The sequence below is a fragment of the Fusarium oxysporum genome, chromosome XI (assembly GCF_013085055.1).
Source record: "Fusarium oxysporum Fo47 chromosome XI, complete sequence".
In the NCBI taxonomy this organism is placed as follows: domain Eukaryota; kingdom Fungi; phylum Ascomycota; class Sordariomycetes; order Hypocreales; family Nectriaceae; genus Fusarium; species Fusarium oxysporum.
Window position 1 is genome coordinate 1,194,243 of NC_072850.1, and position 15,028 is coordinate 1,209,270.

Here is a 15,028-nt window from a genome sequence, read left to right on the forward strand (position 1 = left end):
ATGTTATCGCCGGCAGCATCGCTTGGACCTTCCCTCCTATTATCGCAATATCTGGGAGTTGGGGACTTATTCGATAAGAGATAAAGACATGATAAAAAGCGGATCAACCCCGCGTCGAAGTTCGGATAAACAAGCCTCGGCCAAGCACCGATTGGCTCAAGATTCAAACCTTGATTGTCTTCGCTTGGACCTTCACGGTCACATTCTCAAGCGGAGGAAAATGACCTACCCCGTGGGGAAGCTGCGATGGCGGCAGGAGGGGGGTTGTTAGTCCTGAGATCGGCATATATAAGTCAGTCACTCGTCGCCATGAAGACTGACTTTCTTCCATCCATCCAGCGATTCAAGTCATCAACAATGGCCGACAACAAGACTGCAGTTTCTCCCTCTGACAGGGCTCGATCACCTCAGCCTTCGGTGCGAGCTGCTGATATGAACAATACAAGAGATGTTCCCAGGTGGAAATACATATGGCATCACAGTTTGACTCAGATGATTCTCCTGAGCATTCAGGCTTTCTGTGGTCCAGCCATGTCGGATGCCATTGCTGGTCAGTCATTGCGGTCGAGGCTTCAACGTACTGTTACTGACTTCTTTTAGGCCTCGGTGGCGGTGGTCTTGCAACTCCTCAGGTCTCCAACATCTCAACTGCCCTTCGATATGCTGCCCTTGCCTTCAGTATGTACCCACCAGGTGTTATCGGAACGAAACTGACACAAATGGCTAGCCTGCTTCATGGGAGGCCCTATCGTGAACAAGATCGGAGTCAAGTGGGCTTTGGTGATTGGCTCTATGTCCTTCCCAATTCAAGGTTCCGCATATTACTGCAACAGCAAGTTCGGTAACCAATGGGTACAGAATCCACACTTTATTCAAGACAAACGGCTGACCATATATATAGTATCTCATTCTTAGTGGCGCCATCGGCGGTATCGGTACAGGCTGTTGGTACGTCGCTGAAGCTGGTGCCATCATGACCCTCGCCCCTTCTGGAGCCCGTGGTAAATACTTGGCACTTTGGATCGTATCCCGAAACCTAGGCCAACTTGTTGGCGGTGCCATCAAGTAAGTGTTCTCCATGTTGGTCACGAAACCTACTGACTTGTTATGGTAAGCTTGTCGAAGAACCACGAGAAGGGTGTCAGTGGCGGAGTTACTCCCGATACTTACATTGCTTTCCTCATTATTGAGTGTCTAGCGTAAGTAGCACTACAGGATTTAAGTTCCAGAACATGACTAACGGATTTGTACAGTCTGCCATTCGCATTTATGATCACGCCCTTTGAGCATGTCATTCGATCCGATGGTACTAAGATCGTTACTACCGAGACACTCTCCACCAAGCTTGAGGTTAAGCGCATCGCAAAGACCATGACCTCGCGGCTCATCATTCTGTCGTCGATCTGGGCGGTCTGGTCTTTCTTCTACAGGTGAGATTGCCTCAAGATGACAAGAGAACCAGTAACTTACACTTATGTAGCGGCTCCTGGTCAACTTATCTCGGCATCCACTTCACCGTCCGCGCCCGTGCCCTTTCGTCGCTCATCTCGCCATTCTTCTGCATGTAAGTTCCCTATGAGAGTGAATCTGGCAGTGCTGACATGAGTTCAGTGTTGGCTGCTTTGGCCTCGGCTTCATTCTCGATGCTAAGAAATTGGCACAACGTCGCCGCGCCCAGATCGGCCTCTATACTGTTGTCGTCCTCAACGTCGGAGTGTATATCTGGTCCATCATCATGCAAGCTCGATTCGATCGCAATGACCCAGGAGCTATCGATTGGGACGACAGCCTCTTCGCCACTTCCTTCTTGCCGTACTTCTTTGTGCAGACAACAGGACCACTTTCCCAGTCGTACATGTACTGGCTTCTGTCATCCTTCGCGACCGATGCACAAGGTGAGATATACACCATGAGCGATGTAACAAATAACAGAACTGATACTTCTTTCAGAGAATGTTCGAAATGGAGCTGCGTTCCGCTGTCTTGAGGCCATTGGCCAGGCTATCGCATATGGCATGAACACTCAGACGAAGAGCGATCCTCTTGTTGGGTTGTAAGTTCTTGAGTTTTCACAGATAAATTTCAAGAGTACTAACTTAGTACAGCTGTGTGACCTTTGGCCTGTTAGGTGCTTCGCTTCTGCCCATGATCATGCTCGTCAACACCACACCCGACAGGATCCCCGCAGACGAGATCGCGGAGCAACAGGCAGCACTCGGAGAGAAGTTCGCAGACATTGAAGGCCAGGCTGTGAACATCGATGGAAGCCCCACCAAGAAATAAACAGGGAGATGTTGGAATTGGGTTATCGAGTAAGCCACCGGTGCTCACCAACTTTTGAGCAGTACAGATGTTTATGAGACCATGGGTTGAGAATCATGTATGTATTTTGAGTAATATGTACTTTAGATAAAGCCAACAAATCTTCTTAAACCTTTTCAGGTAACAATCTGCCCTTTCCCTTCATAATCATCCATCGTGATAAATATGTGACACGATATCAATACCACTCTATCATTTACAGACCAGTAAGACCAGCAACGATGCCAGCCCAAGTCTCGCGGACAGTAGGCTGGATCTGGTTGGCGGGCAAGCTGAAGCCATAGGTGCCGCGGTCACGGAGCTCAATGGTGTAAGAGTACTTGGCCTTAGCAACACCCTGGACGTAGTCGAGACTGTCACCAGTGGTGGCATACAGAGCGCGGCAAGAGTTTCCAGCGGTATAAGACTGTCCAGAGCTGGTGCGGATGGCGTTGCTGATGCGGGTGCCAACGGTCTTGAGAGCGGCCTCCTCAGGGGCGACGAAGCTGCAGTCGTAGCCATAAGCTAGAAGTATTGTTAGTGCCGGAGATATCGGGGGCGAGAAAGAAGGAACTTACGCCAGAGAATGTACTGTCCGTAAGAGTGGAAGTCAACGTAGAAAGTAATGCCCTTGCCAGCAGCGAGAGAGTCGATCTGGCCCTTGATAGCCTTGAGCTCAGGACTGTCACCAGCGGCTTGTCCCTTGTAGGTCTCGTCACAAGGATTAGTGGAGGCACCACCAGTGAGCTCCCACTTGTAAGGCCAGTTACGGTTGATGTCACGGCCAACACAGGAGTTTCCAGAGACAGTCTGTCGGTTCTTGCGCCAGAGACGGTTGGTAGTCTGGGTGTAGACGAAACCTGTGATTCTGGGTTAGACGACTTAGAGGAATGCCGGATGGATGAGGCTTACCATCAGGGTTGACAACAGGGGTGATGTAGAAGTCGAACTTGTCGACAATAGCCTTAACAGCGGAGTCGCTGCTGTACTTGGTCAAGAGCTGGTAGGCCATGTACTCGGCAGTCTACTCAGCCATTAGTTATAATTCCCATCATATTACCGTTGAGGTAGACATACCATGGTAGCAATCCACTCGCGAGCGTGGACAGTGCCGTGGAAGACAATGGCGGGCTTGGAACCCTTGCCACCGCTACCCCAGATGTGAATACCAGTGAGAGCACGACCCTGGAAAGAGTTGCCAAGAGTCACAATCTCGGACTGGCTAGGGAAGCTAGACTGCAGGTCCTTCAGGAACTGGAGGTGATCAGCGTAGCTGTGATAGGCGGTGAACCAAGATTCACTGGGGACTGCACATATGTTAGCTCCTTGGCGTTTCATGCGTTACTTGGAATACTCACCAGCGTAGATCTCTGAGGTCTCCTCCTCAGCAAGAGCAGCACCGACATCCTCAACGAGGACAGTGGTGTCGGAAGCAATCTTGGTGACGGCATCGATGTTGTCAGGAGAAACAACAATGTCGAGCTCCTCCTTGGCTCCAGGGTTGAGGATGGTAGCCGAGAGCTTGTTGATCTCGGCTACAGCATTCTTGGCGCCCTTGGGAAGAGTGACACGCAGGCTCTTGAAGCCGGTGTAGTCAACCTTCTTGGAGCTGGGAACAGCCGTGGCAATAGCCAGAGGGAGAAGAGCGAGCAGAAGAGAGGACCGCATCTTGTCAGTGAAGAAGGATGATTTGAGGTGCGGGGTGATGGGTTTCACAGAGCGGTCATGACCTCGAATTTATAGTTAGCCAAGACGAGATATCTTGATACTATAGTCCGATCAGCAGACCCTCTATCTCAAAGAACTTCTGCGAATGATGCCATGCGGACGATAGCTTCAAAAAAGGTAGGTGATGTATGTGATACCACATCCCAAGCACGGAAGCTCCCATTCGCCTTTCCCAAAGGGGCAGCTCCATTCGGACGGACCCCTGTCGCTGGCCGCATTATCGCTGTGATGTTAGTTTGGCCGGCAGTGCAAAGGTTCCTGATCATCTCTACGCGCTGGGGATGCAGCGAATCGGGGCGCGTTATTTGTCGGGATTGGTGACTTGTAAAGGAAAGTGATGACGATCTTCGGTAGTCTAGAAGCTTTTTGATATGCTTAAAGTCCTAGTATGTGCGATGTCCCGATGCGGGCACGGACGGTTATAGTCGAGACCTTTTGCTCGCCAACTTATTCGTGACGCAGTGTTTATTGGGCTTTAACTGTTCTAAGACAGTGCATTGAAACAGAGTGTCTTGGGTGATGAACCTTGATGAATTGGCGATAACGAGACGAGGCCAAGTGGTGGGTAGCAGGACCGTTAGGGAGTAAATGTGTTGCGAGAGGCAAAATTAATTGACTGTGATAATTAGAGACATCTCTCTTGATGTATGTAACTGTAGAGGTAATTCTTGAGGTTGGCTTAAACTTATAGTATGGACCATATGGCCGTGGCGAGATAAGATAAGAAAGACACCATCGCAGGAATCCAGAGTAACCCAAAACAGGAAGGCATGCTGACATTCTCCCCGCAGCTCAAGTCAGAGAGCAAAGAGCAGAGTATCCTGATCAAACAACTCTATATCCTTTCCCCCGAAACAAACATAGTCTCGATCGTACCATCTCGATCTGCAGCAATAGCCCAGCGCCTGTTATAGGCCTTCGTTATCTGGTCCTGCTCGCCAAGACGTACCCCGCCGACGCCACTAAACCATGTCCGTGTCTGAGGGGTCGCCCTCTCAATCGCAATCGCTATCGCCACAGGCGCCCTCAAGCTCCGAATCTGACCTGGGGCCGCTCTCGCCGTGGTCGTGCCAACGATGTAGAGTGCGCAAGTTGAAATGTAATAGGGTGTTGCCAATATGTGGCCGATGCGTCAAGATTGGCGAGGTCTGCGATTATCCCTCGGCGAGGAAGAAGCCGGTTATTAATCCCGCCAACAGACCGCGACTTCGGGATATGCAGAGTCGCATCCGTAAGTGGAAGCGGAGACAGCCTCAGTACAAAAACTCGGATTATTGACGGTGTTTGCAGGAGATTTGGAGGCCAGATTAGAAGCTCAGAGCAGCCCGCCGGAATTTCAGCCCTTTAGTACCAGCACAGAACTTGTTGACACTGGCCGATTCGAGGGCCTGCCGCCTCCGCATTTGGTTGATGAGCTGTAAGACCTCACAAATGACCTATGGGGACGAAGGACTAATTTGAGGTGTCAGAACATCGATATACTTTACCAAACTTCAATCCGATTCATTTATGATCCATGGCGAGAGGTACATCGCCTCTCTCTACCGGCCTGCTCATATGCAGCCACCCATGTGCTTGCAGTATGCCATCCTAGCCGCTGGAGCAAGCGCATCGCCTACTTACAAACCCATGGCTGAAGTATTCTATGTGCGCGCGCGGCAGTACATCCAAGTTGATGAAATGAAGGTGAGTTGTCCCGAGAGCGACATGTCCAGCATGACGTTGACCAAAAGCAGAGCGATAGTGACCAGATATCACTGGCGCATTGTCAAGCCTGGGTTCTCATGAGCCATTTTGAAGCGCAGCATCTCTGGTTCTCAAGAGCATCGATGAGTATAGCGAGAGCTATCCGGCTAGCCCAAATTCTCGGACTTCACCGACTGGACGGGAAAAATGCTGCAGGCTTAACACTCCCAATTGCATTGGACTTCACAGAGGAGGAAGAGCGCAGAAAGACCTTCTGGGTCATTTTCACGACTGATCGTATCACAAGTAGCACAGGCGGTTGGCCGACCATGATGGACTGGAGGAGCGTGAGTACAACCAATTCCTGAACGCTTGACCCTAGCATCTGACGCAACTAGATACAAACGCGACTCCCTTCATCCATCGATGCATTGTTATCAAATACCCCAATAGCCACACTGACCCTCAGGCAAGCTCTAGGACAGGGTATGTATGAGCTCTCTACAAGCGCCTGTAGAGTAGTCGCAGTCCATCTCTTCAACGAGTGCTTCAACTTCTCCAGAAATATCGAAGAAGATGAGGACAATAATGACTGGCAACAGCTGCAGCAACTAGATGAAGCAGTCACGAATGCATTCGCGACACTGCCGTTGGATCTTAGGTGTCCAGAGAATATGGAAAGCCCTGAAGCGGTTCTCATCAATCTTCAGTTACATACGGCCTTGATATGCATTCATCAATCTGCTTTGACAAGATCGCAGGTGGACATGGCTGCGCTGCCCACTACAAAAGCGAGAGTGATGGAATCGGCGGTTCAAATCATGATTACTGTTGCTTTGGTCACAGATCTGAATACCAGGTTCCGCAATCCACTGGTCTCGTTTGCGTCGTTCATTGCGGCATCATTTTTCTTGTCGGACTTTCTCACCACTGGTGACCTTCAAAGCGAGGCCAACTTTACAGCTCTCATGACTGTTATGGTAGAAGTAGGGAAGAACAACATGTTTACAGCGTCGTTGGCTGTTCGACTAGCGCAGACGTTGAGAGCTTCTGGTGTTGATCAAGGGACTGTTGGGAAGGTAAGTTTGACGTCGACTGTGCTGGCTTTGCATTTCTAACAAGTTACTCAGGTCGGCGTGATGATGGCTGATCTCAACATTGATCATCCAATTCCAGGGCAAGAGGATAAAGAGAATGGAATCGTAATATTATGTCCTACTGCAACTACGCCAGAGCAAGTCGATTTTGATCAAGCAATAGTTTGGCAGTAGACTGAAGCTAGATTTTTCGTTCACCGGCGCGCATAAATAAAAGCGCCATATCAACATATGTGATCAAGGCACTCATCGCTCTGCGTGATGCCACAAAACCGTAGATAAATGTCAAGCCAGAAAATTCAGTTCTATTTGCGCTGATATCGCTTGTCTATGTACGCTTCCATGCGTTGAGTGATTAATTATAAGTCTAGTGTATGGTTATGATGCAGTAAGGCCTTCATGCGAGTTGCATGCAAGAATGTTTCGAGATCCATAATATGCCAAGGTAGTGCTTAAACATGCTCCCGCTCAGTGTCATGGGCTGAGATGGCATCATCAGATAAACGACCAGACCACAAGTCGATTTCGTGGGCTCGTAGAACCTGCAAGCGGCAAAGTCAGTATTTACGATACTACTGAAATACTGGATCAAAGAGCGTACCTTGGTGCGGTGATAAAGCTTCCATGCGATGATGGGGACGATGAAGATTGGAATGCCGACATATGAGGCAACGAAATCGGCAGTGTTCCAATTACCCTTGAGGAAGACAGGGAATCCAGCGACGAGGGTGATGACGATGGAGCCAATACCGCCAAACCACGCGGTGTAGGGCTGCCAAGGCGCCTTCCAGGGGAGGGTGTTGCGATCGATGCCTTGAACCTTCATGGCGCGATAGAAGCGGATGTAACAGAAGCAGAGAGTTCCCCATGCGATGAGGCCTGCGACTGTGCTGAGGTTGAGAAGCCAAGAGAAAGCCTGAGCAGCGCCACCAGAACCAAGACCTAGTGATTATTAGTACGACATTCAAAGATGAGTATGACAAGAGGGACTTACTCAGATACGCCAAGGGTCCAAACAACCAGGCAGTGATAACTGCTACGTAAGGAACACCCTTTGAGGTGGTGCGGGCGAAGAATTGAGGGAGCTGTCGATCGGTAGTCATGGCGAGGATCATACGAGAACCAACCCAGCAGTAAGAGTTACCAGCAGACCAGGCAGAAACCAGAATGCAGGCGTTGACGATCGAAGGGAGAACCTTGATACCAGCGGTCTGGATAGCGATAACCCATGGCGAACTCTTAGCGTTACCAGAGCCAGAAACAAGGTCAGCATTCCTCGGATCAACAATCAAGCCTATTAAGAGGGCGCCGAGGACGTAAAAGAAGCCGATACGGTAGGTGACACGGTTGGCAGCCTTGGGGATAGCCTTGTGAGGGTTGACAGACTCGGCGGCGGTGATGACGACGGTCTCAACACCGACGAAAGAGAAGGAGGCGTTGACGAAGGCGGAGAGGAAGCCGAGGAAGTGTCCGGTTGAGCCAGTGATGCCATTGTAATCGACCCAAGCACCGGGGTTATTCCAGTACTTGAAACCAATGGACTTGTGATTAGGACCACCGCCAGCAGTAATGACAATCGCGACAATGACGAGACCGAGGAAGCAGAGAACCTTGATACCACCAGTGACGACTTCAGTCTCACCGAAGAATCGGACGCTCATCAGGTTGATCCATAGGATGAGAACAAGACTGATGGTGATGACTACTGCGGGAGTGAGATCGGTCCAGTAGCTGACGAGAACGGCAGCGGCTGAGCATTCGGATGCGATGGCGATGGTGTAGCAGTAACCGTATGAGATGGCCAATGAGAAACCGACTGAAGGATCAATGAAGCGAGTGGCCCAATGAGGGAATGAACCAGCAGTAGGGAACTATGAAGGTCAGCATCACAATGACGCAAGCTGATCAAGGGATCTTACCAGTGTCGCGAGCTCAGAGATACTCTGCATAACACACCAAAGAACAGCTCCAACGACGATGTACGCCAGAAGCAGACCAGCAGGACCAGCACTGGCATAAGCCGAACCAGTTCCAATAAACAAACCCGTACCAATACCACTGCAAAGACCGATCCAGGTGATGTGATAATCCTTCAGCCTTCGCTGCGTAGGTCCATGACCTCCGGTGTTGAGAACAGGCTTCTCATCATCCGTATCATGGTTCTGCACCACGGGCGGAGCAGCCTGAATAGCATCAACGTCAAGACCCTTATTAGACGTCATGTTGATATCACCAAAAGAAGCAGAGAATGTGGAGAGGAGAAATGTTCCATCGCCAAGAAACACAGATCTTTGTTTCTTTATTTAATCTCGGTACTATCCATTTTTTTTTCTTACAAGGCTCCGATTGCGCAATTCGAAGTTTTCACTGCTAGCGCGCGGTGTCCCCTAGAGCGTAGTGAGAATGGGGAAGAATATGGGGCTTGGGGACAGCTGATGTGGATCTTTTAGCGGGAAGAGAAAAAGTCTAACCTCCGCTTGTCGGCTTCTGGACTTGTTAGGGGCGAATGTAGTGGATACGATGGCGAATTATCAACTTGAATAATCTCGCCATTTATTTGTCGATAGTTGCTGGTCAGGGGTCCAGAGCGGTTCATTACGTAGAATATTGATGTTACACCATCTCTAGAGACTTTAATTGATGGGTAGGCCGATAAGGTTTATGCGGGTTTAAGTTTGACGGAAAAGGTGTCATTATACCTGATTATGGTGTTTCAGTTGAATCGGGTGATGTTTGGTAGCATACCTCCCTTCTACATGGAATGATGGTAAGATTAGTGAACAAAATAGCTATGTCATTGATATGTTTCGTATCTGCTAGGCTGAAACAAAAACATCCCATTCGAACATGCATTGCGCTTATGGGTTGTGCATTTGGCGACTGTTCACCAATACCGCGGCGTTTCAGACAACAACGTTCTCGCAAATCAGATCATCAATTTGGTCATCAAGGTCAACATAAGCACTCAACAAAGGAAACCTTCCCGCTCGATATCACCAGTATCTCAGTCGCTGTACTCAGAGCTCGAAGAGCTATAGCTCATCATGAACGATGCACAGTCCGAACAATCCTCTGTATGGGGATCAATAGCATTAGTCCACAGACGCAAAAGATCTCCCAGTCCAGATTTGACAGTCTCCTGGTCTGGCATCCACCCTTCAGCGAGGCCGAGCAACTCGACCACCTCATGGTACGCCTCCTTCATCTCTTCGCGATATTTCTTGGCCGGCGGAACGTAGCCCACAGGTGGGGGTGGATACATTCTGGGTCGAGGTGGACCTGGTGGAACTGGAGGTGGCCAGATCTTGAGAGTCAGTGTCATGCCGGGACGACGAACTGAGTCCCAGGTTCCAAGCATGACCGCCAGGCCGTCTTGGGTGCAGAGATCGTAGCGACCAGCCATGATATGATGAGCAATGCCGGGGGCCCAGTTGGTTTGAGTCATCAGATCTCTCATCATCTGCCATCAAAGATCAGTATCGGTTCGTTCAAGACATCCTCGTTTGGGTTATATACCTTGTAAGTGGCACACGATGTGTAAGGTAACTCAAGCCTTCTCTCTTGGGTATCAATCAAATAGATCGGCTCAAACTCAGCACCCAGCTTGAAGTAGAGAGTGACATTGAGATCAGGAGCATAATGGAAGCCAGAACTTCTGTCAGCTGCCTTCTGCGAATCCGACTTCTTGGTCATCATGGCGACAAGAGTCATCTCACGGGTGCTCTTCCGCTTTGCGACAATGATGGCATTATCGACATCCTGGCGAACATTCTGATCAAGTGCTGAGTATTGCTCGACAAGGTTGGGGCGACTTTTCCACAGACGACTAGAGGTTAGCTTGGAGAGGTTTGCCTTGAGCTCCTTGTCATCTAGCTCGAGTCTCGTGATGAGCTTGTTTGCGTGACTCATGTCAAGGACGAAAGCCATGATATCTTCATTCTTCCAATCCTCTTTGTGACTGAAAGAGAAGAGACGTTGGAACCAGTTTCGAGAGGAGTTATCAAGCTGTTTGTTCCGGATAGTGTTCTCAACGATGGCTTCTGAAGACTCTTTCTCAGTTGCAACTATTTCAGTCTTCACCTTCTCATTAAAGCTGTCTCCGTCAACCACTGACACGCGGGGAGGAAGGACCGCGGTACTTGTGCTACAAAGAGTATACAGTCAGTAAGAGATTATGATAAAAGGAAGGGGAGATACCAACGTTGATGCTGAATAAACACTTCTGAAGTCGTCGAACGAGGCTTTTGGTGACGGCGACTTATTCCAGGCAGCTCGCCTTCTGTTGTAAGACTTGTAGTACATCACGCGCCTTTCAGCGACGTTCTCGGCAAAACATCGCAGGGAGTTTTCATTCTCCCAAGCGCCTGGGGAACGTATCATAGTTCTGGCTCGACGTTAGTACCTGGACTGTAGACGCATGAAATGGGTTTACTAACTCCATCTGGAGCCGAGCGATACTGCCAAGGAGATAGCGCAGGACAAGCTCAAACTTGACTTGCTTCAACTCCTGCTGGCAAATCTTCAGTCGCGGCTCCAGCCAGTTCCAAGCTTCGGTTCGCCAAACACTCATGTTGGCAAGACAGGCAAAGAGCTCCTCAACCTGCTCAGCCGACAAAGTTTTCGCATCTTTGTCTCCGCTTACACTCTGTGTCTTCTTAGCGACAAGAGTAAGGACTCCGACATAAATAGCCCTGCACTTGGCAGCAAGGGAGTTGATGTCCTTCATGCAAGCTTCTGTGAAGATCTTGTCATTCTGCTGGACCAGTTCGTGAATCTGACGGATGGTCGAAGCAGTCGAGTTGACCAGAGACACCAGCTTTGGGAGTCGCTGGCGAGACTTGCGACATCCCTCAGAGTGCAAGTTGAGTTTACTCGCGAGACTTGTACCCAGCTGGGCAACAGCATCAAGGGTGTGATCAGCCATTTTCTGGAAAATGGCTCTCGCGACTCAGGGAACCGGAGAAAATCGGTGCAAAGCTCGAGGGATTTCAGCTCTCTTTTGAACTTCAATTTCCTCCGTCTTCCTGCGGGCTGACTGATTAACGGTGCAGTCTCACTGAGGCCCCTCCCTCCACTAGTGTGGAGGCTTAGCCACTCATAGACATCTTAGTTGCACTTCTGCCTTGAATTATCATGCAGAGTTGATTGACCAGCGTGTCATGCATAAGCCACATAATTATTGATTGGTAATGGGCAGATTGAAATATGCCTTGTGTCAGCCGCACTGCTTTCCATCTACGGCAATAGTACTGATAAACATGCAGCCACTGGTGGGTATAAGACGTTATATCGGTGAAGATGTGGACCTATCACTTTATTAATTGCGTAGCAATCGCGATTTTTAGCATACAGACAACTTTCACTTTACTGGAGCAGAGAACTGCGTAGGAAGGGAATAGGATGGCGAGTGGGAGAATATATTTAAGACTCGCTATTTAAAGTACCCCCAAACTATTCTTTAGGTATGTGAGTAAAGCTGATAAGTTCACAAATCTTGATACATATAACCTAAATTCTCTGATTGTCATGATAATTCAATTCAGATCGGATAGTCGGGATCGGTTGCGGCTTGAGAAAGATATCAAGGCTGATTTTGTTGACGGCAACAGAACAACTGCAGACACTGGAGTCTGTGAACTAACGAAAGTAAAACTCCTTGTCTTGCTGAGAACACAGTGATTTGAGAAAGAGAACAGTTATTAAAGCATTGAAATCCAGGTTGAACAAACCCGAAGCAGGCTGTTCCTTATGGATAGATAATGAAGAAGTAAAGCGGCGCTGTAGTCTAAAGGATCACACACACCTAGAACCTTTCTTTGGAACAACAATTTCCCAAGAAGCACTTCGCAACTTGGTGAAGAACAACTCAGTCTTTATCTGGCGAGCAGTGTCTGAGACCCTATGAACATGAGTGAGGAACCCAGTGAGTGGTGACCAGCCAAGCAAGAAACAACAGAACAGAGAAGTGCCAGTGCCAATAGAAGCGTTGATGGCGAAAACGATACCGGTGACAGTGGCAGGAGCCATTCGATCAGTTTCAGTCCCTTTCATCTTGTCATAAAGAGATTTCGTCTATCTAGATGAACCATTCAACCATCCTCCCCTTGCCCACAAATCGCAACCCTGACAAAAACTCGCCAACAACTTGATAACATCTCAATAACAACTAGATAAAAACTCGATAACAACTTTCAAGGCAGACAAACCGACAACCCGATACCTTCCACTCTATCACGACGATAAGACCAACTCCTTAGTCCACCTAGCCATCACATACAACATGGGTCGCGAGCAAATGCAGGCTCGACTCAAGGAGCTAGAGACAGAGAAGTCTGTTCTCGAATGGGCTCTTAAAGCTAGTCTTCACGAGAAAGACGTCGACTCTGACGATGAGCACAGCAAGTCCGGCTATTTGTCTACCTACACTATGGCGGACTACCCAGCCTCAGACGCTGAAGGACATGCCGCCCCGGCTGAAATTTATCTGGCTGGGTCTATCGCTGATACTGAGTCCTCTGCCTCGCTCCACAGCGCTAAGCAGTCCGTCTACTCGGGCACCTCTACTATGGCTCGTATCCAATTCTCTCCCACCATGCAGGTTCCCCAGGATATTCATTCGGACCCTGCATCTTACTGCTACGATGGTACTGGTATGTCTGAAGACGGCTGCGAAGATGAGGAGACTATCCGCGGCTCAACTACCTGCAAAGGAAAGGAAAAGGAGGTTTCTAAGAACAACAATGCCACTGACCCCAACTCCCCTCTCAACGTCACCAACCCTCACCCGACTCTTTCTATCTCGACCAAGTTCCTTCAGAAGGCTATCTTCGACAGCCGCAAGCCCGGAACTCCCTTCGTCCGTTCCATCATCCACCGCGACCGTGTCGACGGCAAGGAAATCACCTTCAAATGGCCCGAGAGCGTTTTCGGATGCGATTATACTGAGTGGAAGTGGATTCCCTTCCTTGTCTTTGGCCCTGCTGCTCAGCTTGTCTCGACCAACATTGCTGAGGGCGACATTGAGATCATCTGCATGAAGGACACTCACTTCACCAGCATGATTCAGAACAACAGGGACATGTTCGAGGAGCCTGGGAGTCTTGCTGCTAAGTCTGTTCTTCATGATGAGCTCAAGCCTGTCTTCAATGGTCCCGAGTCTTGGGGCTTCCGCGTCTTGGTCTGGCGCCTTCACTCTTCCAAGAAGACCTTCTACATGGATCGTGAGGGTCATCCTATCCCTGGCCGGGCTGGTACTCTGCCTTGGGATGAGGCTGAGGCCAAGAACTGAAGGTGAATGTGAAAGGCGAGGAGTGCTCGAAGGTCTGGAGGTTTTGGCGTGGACAGGCTTTAGGTTGTGACTTCGTGTAGGCTTTTCCCACCAGCAGGCATTCACTTTGGACTTGAGAGTGGTTAGAGAACGCGAGAATGGATTGGAGTATGAGGGATGCTGAGATCATGATAGAGATGCAGAAAATAATATGTAGAAAATGGGAGAATAATGTCACTAAGACATCTTGGATTACTGGACCAGTTAGGGACCAATCTATTCTTCAGACAACCAGAATATCCATTGCTAGTGAAGTTGTGAATAACTATAAACTATGCAGAATTTCTCTTCGTTTGTATAAGAGCAAACCCTGATTATATCACGGAATACTTTGTCCTCCCCCCGGCTTCTATCATGAAACTCGCCTTTTCAATAATCCACAATTCTCCACAAACCCTACCATATGTAAGTCGAGAACAAGTAAGCAGTTCGGCATTCATCGTGACGTCAAAGAAATAGCTCAATCTTCCGATGATGAGCATGGGTCGTTTGCGGGGTAGCGCGGGGTCCGGGGATGATACTCACTTCGTATGTCCAAGGTCGTAACGACAGTAGATGCAGCAGGACTTTCGTGCATTGTCAAACGACGATCCCGGGTAAATAGCAAAGTAGTCTATACAACGTGACTCGTCGAGTCGCTTTAGCGCCCAAGATTGCCAGGGCACGATATCCGCACGAATACCCTACATGCCGATCGCTGTTCGCGGACTTCGTATCACGGCCCGTTTCGGTCCGGTTGTACGCTTCCTGCCTGTGAACATCAACGTTACAATATACGAGGTTGCAATGAGTTTTGTTGATCATTTGTTTTGCCTGTGCCTATGGAGTGTTAATGGCTGAATGGGGAGGTTTAAAAGAGGGTTTGGTGATCACTCAACCACAAGAATCG

The 15,028-nt window shown here is 49.2% G+C and overlaps 6 protein-coding genes across 6 annotated transcripts; 3 read left to right on the top strand and 3 right to left on the bottom strand.

Moving 5' to 3' along the window:
• Window positions 1-357: 357 nt before the first annotated feature.
• On the top strand, window positions 358-2,283 carry FOBCDRAFT_148812 (major facilitator superfamily domain-containing protein; the record flags this gene model as incomplete). The annotated part of the gene is made up of 10 exons (XM_031192465.3): window positions 358-550; window positions 601-678; window positions 728-852; window positions 902-1,065; window positions 1,116-1,199; window positions 1,254-1,430; window positions 1,481-1,564; window positions 1,612-1,895; window positions 1,951-2,053; window positions 2,106-2,283. The coding sequence occupies 10 exons, from the start codon at window positions 358-360 to the stop codon at window positions 2,281-2,283; spliced, it is 1,470 nt and encodes a 489-aa protein (XP_031031311.3).
• Window positions 2,284-2,518: 235 nt separating this feature from the next.
• On the bottom strand, window positions 2,519-3,969 carry FOBCDRAFT_286287 (uncharacterized protein; the record flags this gene model as incomplete). Its single annotated transcript, XM_031192466.2, has 5 exons — window positions 2,519-2,826; window positions 2,880-3,161; window positions 3,214-3,325; window positions 3,379-3,608; window positions 3,660-3,969. 5 exons carry the CDS (start codon window positions 3,967-3,969, stop codon window positions 2,519-2,521), a joined length of 1,242 nt encoding a protein of 413 aa, XP_031031312.2.
• Window positions 3,970-4,820: 851 nt separating this feature from the next.
• FOBCDRAFT_192120 (fungal-specific transcription factor domain-containing protein) lies at window positions 4,821-7,044 on the top strand. Its single transcript, XM_031192467.3, has 6 exons — window positions 4,821-5,260; window positions 5,320-5,446; window positions 5,499-5,715; window positions 5,766-6,062; window positions 6,114-6,794; window positions 6,846-7,044. The coding sequence occupies exons 1-6, from the start codon at window positions 4,999-5,001 to the stop codon at window positions 6,984-6,986; spliced, it is 1,725 nt and encodes a 574-aa protein (XP_031031313.3). The 5' UTR covers window positions 4,821-4,998; the 3' UTR covers window positions 6,987-7,044.
• Window positions 7,045-7,097: 53 nt separating this feature from the next.
• FOBCDRAFT_233521 (amino acid permease/ SLC12A domain-containing protein) lies at window positions 7,098-9,106 on the bottom strand. The gene is made up of 4 exons (XM_031192471.3): window positions 8,732-9,106; window positions 7,807-8,683; window positions 7,414-7,754; window positions 7,098-7,354 (listed from the first exon to the last, which is right to left on the bottom strand). Exons 1-4 carry the CDS (start codon window positions 9,032-9,034, stop codon window positions 7,265-7,267), a joined length of 1,611 nt encoding a protein of 536 aa, XP_031031317.2. The 5' UTR covers window positions 9,035-9,106; the 3' UTR covers window positions 7,098-7,264.
• Window positions 9,107-9,816: 710 nt separating this feature from the next.
• Window positions 9,817-11,736, bottom strand: FOBCDRAFT_286290 (uncharacterized protein; the record flags this gene model as incomplete). The annotated part of the gene is made up of 3 exons (XM_059611684.1): window positions 9,817-10,272; window positions 10,329-10,956; window positions 11,249-11,736. The coding sequence occupies 3 exons, from the start codon at window positions 11,734-11,736 to the stop codon at window positions 9,817-9,819; spliced, it is 1,572 nt and encodes a 523-aa protein (XP_059466182.1).
• A 977-nt stretch (window positions 11,737-12,713) lies between these two features.
• Window positions 12,714-14,100, top strand: FOBCDRAFT_245123 (uncharacterized protein; the record flags this gene model as incomplete). Its single annotated transcript, XM_031192473.3, has 2 exons — window positions 12,714-12,735; window positions 12,983-14,100. 2 exons carry the CDS (start codon window positions 12,714-12,716, stop codon window positions 14,098-14,100), a joined length of 1,140 nt encoding a protein of 379 aa, XP_031031319.3.
• Between the last annotated feature and the right edge of the window lie 928 nt (window positions 14,101-15,028).